The sequence below is a fragment of the Melanotaenia boesemani genome, chromosome 21, assembly GCF_017639745.1.
Source record: "Melanotaenia boesemani isolate fMelBoe1 chromosome 21, fMelBoe1.pri, whole genome shotgun sequence".
In the NCBI taxonomy this organism is placed as follows: Eukaryota; Metazoa; Chordata; class Actinopteri; order Atheriniformes; family Melanotaeniidae; genus Melanotaenia; species Melanotaenia boesemani.
The window spans coordinates 6,915,262-6,921,261 of NC_055702.1; the positions used below are offsets into that span (position 1 = coordinate 6,915,262).

At 36.7% G+C, this 6,000-nt stretch overlaps 1 protein-coding gene across 1 annotated transcript; it reads right to left on the reverse strand.

The window, feature by feature from the left end:
- Nucleotides 1-1,894: 1,894 nt before the first annotated feature.
- On the reverse strand, nt 1,895-3,719 carry LOC121632841 (dickkopf-related protein 3-like). The gene is made up of 4 exons (XM_041974592.1): nt 3,567-3,719; nt 3,216-3,390; nt 2,879-3,080; nt 1,895-2,159 (listed from the first exon to the last, which is right to left on the reverse strand). The coding sequence occupies exons 1-4, from the start codon at nt 3,717-3,719 to the stop codon at nt 2,099-2,101; spliced, it is 591 nt and encodes a 196-aa protein (XP_041830526.1). The 3' UTR covers nt 1,895-2,098.
- Between the last annotated feature and the right edge of the window lie 2,281 nt (nt 3,720-6,000).

The following is a 6,000-nucleotide window of genomic DNA, read 5'->3' on the forward strand; positions in this document are numbered from 1 at the left end:
TATTCTCACAGCTCATGCAGAAGTAAGGGCTTGGGTTATAAAATTAAATAAATAAATAAAATCTTTAAAACCAGTCTTCAACATAAGCAGTCCTGGCAGTGTGACAAAGAGATTTTTAGGAGGTTAGAATACATAATCAAAAGTTGCAGGAAGAGAGAAAAATGACTAAAGAGATCAGAAGGATGTTGCCTCTTACAGTAAGTAACACATCTACCGCTGTAACACCATGTCAATTAAACAATGCCAGCTTCACACCTCACAGTACAAATTACCAGTGCATATCAGTCAAATTAACTTGATCCAATACAACCGTCAAAATCCCAAATTGTGCTGATTGTTTCTATTTTTATTTGTTTAAAATGTGCCTCTGCAAGCTTTCCAGAACATCTTTCAGCCAAAGAAAGAAACATGTTTGAAGTGCATGTCCATGTTTTTCATTTATGTGCAATAATTAATATATAATCACTATTATAAGAGATACACATAACAGTACAACCATACATTTATACATCACAGACAGATGTTTGCAGTATTTAAGGTAAAAAGCCAAATATAGGCACTTGTGTTTCCATCTTGTTCTCTTGACCAAAAAGCATGGACCTTTGGGAAACTGTAAACCGTTGAGGATCCTAAACAGAACAAACAGGCATGTATAGGTACCTTAAAATGTGATGGTTGCACAGATAAGAGCCAGTATACACAGTCACTAGTGTTCTAAAGAGGAGGTGGTAGGCCTCTGGTTTGTAGCACCTGGTAATATCAGGTTCCTCACAGTCTTGTGCTTTTAGATATCACTTTTGTCTTGTCTGCCTTTCTAATGCGTGTGAAACGTGCGTTCTTACAGGCCTGTTTATAGCAGCTATTCCGGTTTGTATCTCTACTCCTTGTTAATTCAGTTTTCTTACTTGTGTGTGTGAGTGTGTTTGTCTTTTCTGGTGCCATTAGTTGATTAAGTCTTATAACTTCATTTTTATTGTATCACATTTGTTTAGAAAATTACATTAATGCTCAGATTTGTCCCAGGCCAAAAACATGACTCAGCCTTGTTATGTAACATTTTAAAATCTTAATGCTGCTGAAGTGCAGTTTTTCTCACAGCATCAAAAACCTTCTTGCAAATGGTTTAATTATATGCTCTGTAAAAGGAGAATAAAAGAGATTAGACACTAATCTAATGTCCTTCACAGAATGAGTCAAGTCGACCTGCAGATGATGGGGCAAACTGCAGACAATTTGCATCTAAATGGAGCGACGGGGGAATTCATGATGGTTAGACTGAAGAAGATACAGATCTAAAAACGGGTATAGAGGTAGCTAGCATTACAGCATCTGCTGATGCTAACAATTAGGAGTTGAAAGATTCCTCCGTATTGTGTAACTGCTGTCTGCGATCCAAGAAAAGAGCTCCAAGAGAAATACTGTCTGTGTTCATGTGATCCAGTTGGAGCTTTAAAGGGATACAACACCCAATTTTTTTCTCAGTAACAAACTCTAAACATGAGAGTTTTATAGTTGTTTTGTGAACAAACGGACATCCAACAAATGACTTTGTTTAGAGTTAGACTGGGATAAATATTTTAAAAGTTGCAATAAATTCTTGAAACATTTTTTTTTGTTGCCTCTTACATTTTTTATCTGCAGTTCTGTGCAGGTAAATGCTTCATTGTATGTGACATACTTATCGAAAATATGTTTGAAAAAATATTTCAAATTAGAGTTTTTAACCATTTACATTTTTCCTGTTAAATCTATTTAAAATGTACTATTTTGCCTTATATACCTCACACCATGGCTCTCAATCTTTTTTTTATAATAAAAAACTATTCATTTTCTGAAACACAAATGAGAGAGCTTTTCCCTGTGGAAAACATTTCTTTTTATTCTTTATACAGACATTTATAGGCACAGTCAAACACACAAGGAAGCTTTTGTATAAGCTTTGTTGAGCCAAGGTACACAAAGCAGTGCTTTTGTCAAAATTTACACAATGAAATTTTGCTATTGAACTCTAATATTATGAGATAGCAAATTTGGAAACATACATTTCTTTATACACATCATATATACATAATAAATAGCTTTAACATTTTGCCTGATGTTAAAGTTTGGGCACTTGGCAGGTCCAGCTTGTTCGTTCTGGCTGGTTAATAAAATCCCTCCTGAAAGGCAAAGAAACAGAAGTCAGCTTTTATTAATAGATTAAAAAATATCAGTACATCTGCCAATTTGAAATGCTAAAACTGAAAACATAATACTGAGACATAGAGGGCATGGTGACATGGAACCATTTGTCATGATGAATGAAAGGAGTGAGGATTTAAGCATTTGGTTGATTATACAAATAATCCTTGATGGTTTATTGGAATTTAATGAGCACTTGTCAGTTTCTTATTTGTCCCTGAAGTGAACCAATAGCATGCACAATTCTTTTTCAACTTTCAAAAACATCTTCATGTCCTGTGTGGTTTGCACGGTGGAATAAAAGTCTTTGGATGGTGGGTGCTCTGAGGATATTTCACCTGAATAATCAGACAATGTTCACAAAACTTTCCTTAATTCACCAAGAAAAAGAAACTTTTGGGAAGCTCCATTCCTTAATGAGGACCCCAAATCAAAAAGAAGCTGCAGTGAGATTTCTTTATACTACCTCAAGTTTTGCATTGGCATTTTACTGCTGATGTTTATATACTCCTGCAAGGTTCATGACATTTTTTTAAAATTAAAAACAGTACCACATGCAATATCTAACTTTTACAGAAATATATAAAAATATATATATATAATATATATATATATATATATATATATATATATATATATATATACATACATAGTGGACATTATGCATAAAAGGCTTAAATATGATTACAGTACTTACTCTCCCCGTAGTGGTCCACTGTTTTCACGACACAGCAGCCCCTCATCACACGGGCAAATCTGGTTGATGCTGAATGCCAAGCCGCCGTCTGGCACATAACAACTCTCACCATGCATAAGTCGTCTCTTACACACCTGCTCGCCATGATGCCGGGCACAACACATGGAAGCCCCACAGTCCCTATCAACTTTACACCTTGACCCTAAAAATGAGGCAAAATGATAAAGAGAAAGTCTTTTGAGATATATATATATATATATATATATATATTTAAAAAAAAAAAAAAAAAGAAAAAGTAGGAAAAAAGAGACTGAAGAAATGACTGGTTCACTCTTACCCTCTTGTCCATTTGGGATGCTGCGGTGGCACTTTCCAAACATGCAGCTGAGTCCGCGGACACACTGTGCATCCCTCCGACAGTAATGGCCCTCTCCACGCAGAGGCACACAACGACCAAAGTGTCGATCGCATGAGAAACCACGTCCGCAAGCTCTGTCGTGGTCACAAACAGCCTGAAGAAAATTGAGGAATATGTACGGGTTTCTTATTATGTGAAAGTAAAATGTCATGTACAAAAGCCTAACTGGTGAATATATCAACACAACAATGTTTTCTTTACAGATTATGAAAAATGTTTCAGTTAACTCAAAACAAGTATATGTGTCATGCAGAGTACCCAGATTCTTACCGTGAGTGCTTTGGCAACAGGGGCACTGTCTCGATGTGCTTTAGCTCCTTCTTTGGGAGGGCTGTGAGGCATGTTGAGCATCCAGGCCCAAATACGAGCTTCAGTCCAGGAGACGCAGAGAAACAAGCAGACCAGCTTCAGGTTCCCCAACATCTTTTAGGCCCGATGGAAAACCAGGAGTGATTTACAGAGAGAAGAAATAATTTTGTCCCAAGAAAGGTTTAAAAGTTCCAGTAAAAAGTATAGAAATTCAGGATTCATGGGACGAATGCAGTGACACTGATTGGCTCCTCTTCCAGCATGACTTTTATAGGTCAGCTGAGCTTGACTTCCCCCCACCAGCTTGTTTGTCCAAGCAACAGGGTAGGAGGAGACAATTAGTTGTTAATGGATTAACTAAATTGCCTGAGTTACCCCCCACAGCTAGAAAATAGTGGCAAAATGACCAGTCATAGAGCAGGGAATGGAGGGGAGATGGGGCAGGGCGGAGATGGATGGAGTGACAACAGTTTGACACAATGGAGCCAAGAAAAGCACCACCTCTGTGTGGTTATCTCTGCCAGACAAACAAATGAGGAGGACAAAAGCAGACAAATGCCTGACATGTTTCATTTCTCACTGAGTGACAGGCGCTGACATGGAAGGTCCTGGCCCCCAAACACTGGGCAAACACTCCTGGCCCCGACCTCAACTGTTGTGTTGCCCCCCCCTGACCCTATCCTACTTCAGATCTCATGCTGTGAGCAATTTGCAGAAGTGCACCCCACGGACGACCCCATGATCTCATTAAATGTAATTACCATCAGCCATTAGTTCTCACGGGGAAAACAAGCCGTGATTCCAGGGGAGTAAAGTTCTCTGGGTAAAAACAAAGACTCATTTTTGTATGTTGCTTTCTTTCTGGCAGTTGGGCCACAAATAAAATATAAAAATCAGCTGAAGCAAAATCTATGACAAATATAATTGCCAAGGAAAAATAAAAGCCTTCTGCCCTTTCCTTCCTTTGCTTTATACTTCCAAACAACAAGCATCTTCTTGTTATCTTGTTAAGTATTTCTGGAGCTCCTCTCATATCATTAAAAATACCTTATATTTCCTTATCTGTGATGTTTAATAAATTGTATTTAATACCAAACAGAAAATAAGAAAATCCTTCTCATGGTGAAACAGGGTATAATGTTTATGTTTCAGCTACTGTTTAAAACAGCAACAACAAACAAAAAAAAAAAAAAAAAAAAAAAAACACAAAACCAAAGCGATTTGTGAGGTTTTGATTCTACATGCAGGACAAAGAACAAATCTGGAGCAGAAAACAGAACAAATGGTGCAAGTTGAACGAAGCTCTTAGCCATGTAGCAAACAAAGTTCCTGAGAGTGGAGAGCAGTTATAGACACGACTAACAATGCATTCAGTGACAGTCCAACCCAAAAGTATAAGATCTTTTATCTTTATCTTATTATACGTTAAGTCAAACATATGTAAAATTATTTATTATTTGTTTTTTTGTCATAAAATGTTATAATAATTTAAATTTGATTTTATCATCAACTCTGCGTGCTTATGTCATTTCTGTCATTTAATACAAGTAATGAAAATATTCAGGTATTCTCTGGTCCTTCCTGGATGAAGCTGGCCAACCTAAACTGCTGCTGCTATCACACATGGATCACATTTAAGCTTCTTTTCACTGACATGCTGTTGTTTAAACTGGAAATTCTCTCTTTTTTTTATATGAACATGCACAGCATGCTGCAGCATGGCCAAGGCCATCTGTAGTTTATTTAATTTGACACAGGAAAAAAGCCAAACTTAAGGCTCAATTTAAAAAAAAAAAATTTGCATAAATAAACAGCCAAAGGTTTAATGCCAACCATTTGGTTTCTTTTGTTCCACACCCCTCCTGTTATAGTATTTGTGATTTTATAGAGACTATATCTGATGTAACTGTTATTTATATTTGATTGAAATAAAAATATATATAATACAAACATTGTCCAGGCTATAGGCAGCCAATAAACATTCAAACTGTGCAAATCAGCATCTGTCATGGGCAACACATTGTTGCCTTTTCAGAGCATTGTGCATCAGATTATTTTTGTCTCTGTATTGGTTACATTCCCATAAACCTTCACTGTATGGAAAGATATCTATACAAAATGTAAACACAATATCTAGCCATAACAATAAACCCTTATGATTTTATAATTCATCATTCAGTATTCACCTCCCTGTAAATGTCACAGCATCAAAACCTGGAGAGAAAATGGATATTCTTGGTGGTCTCCATGAGCTTGACACATCTACCCAGTGGTATTTTGTCCTATTCTTCAAAGCAAAACTGGTCCAGCTCCTTTAAGTTAGACTGGTTCTGAAGTATACAACAAAACAATTTAAGTCTTGTCACAGATTACCAGTTGGACTGACATCTGGTCT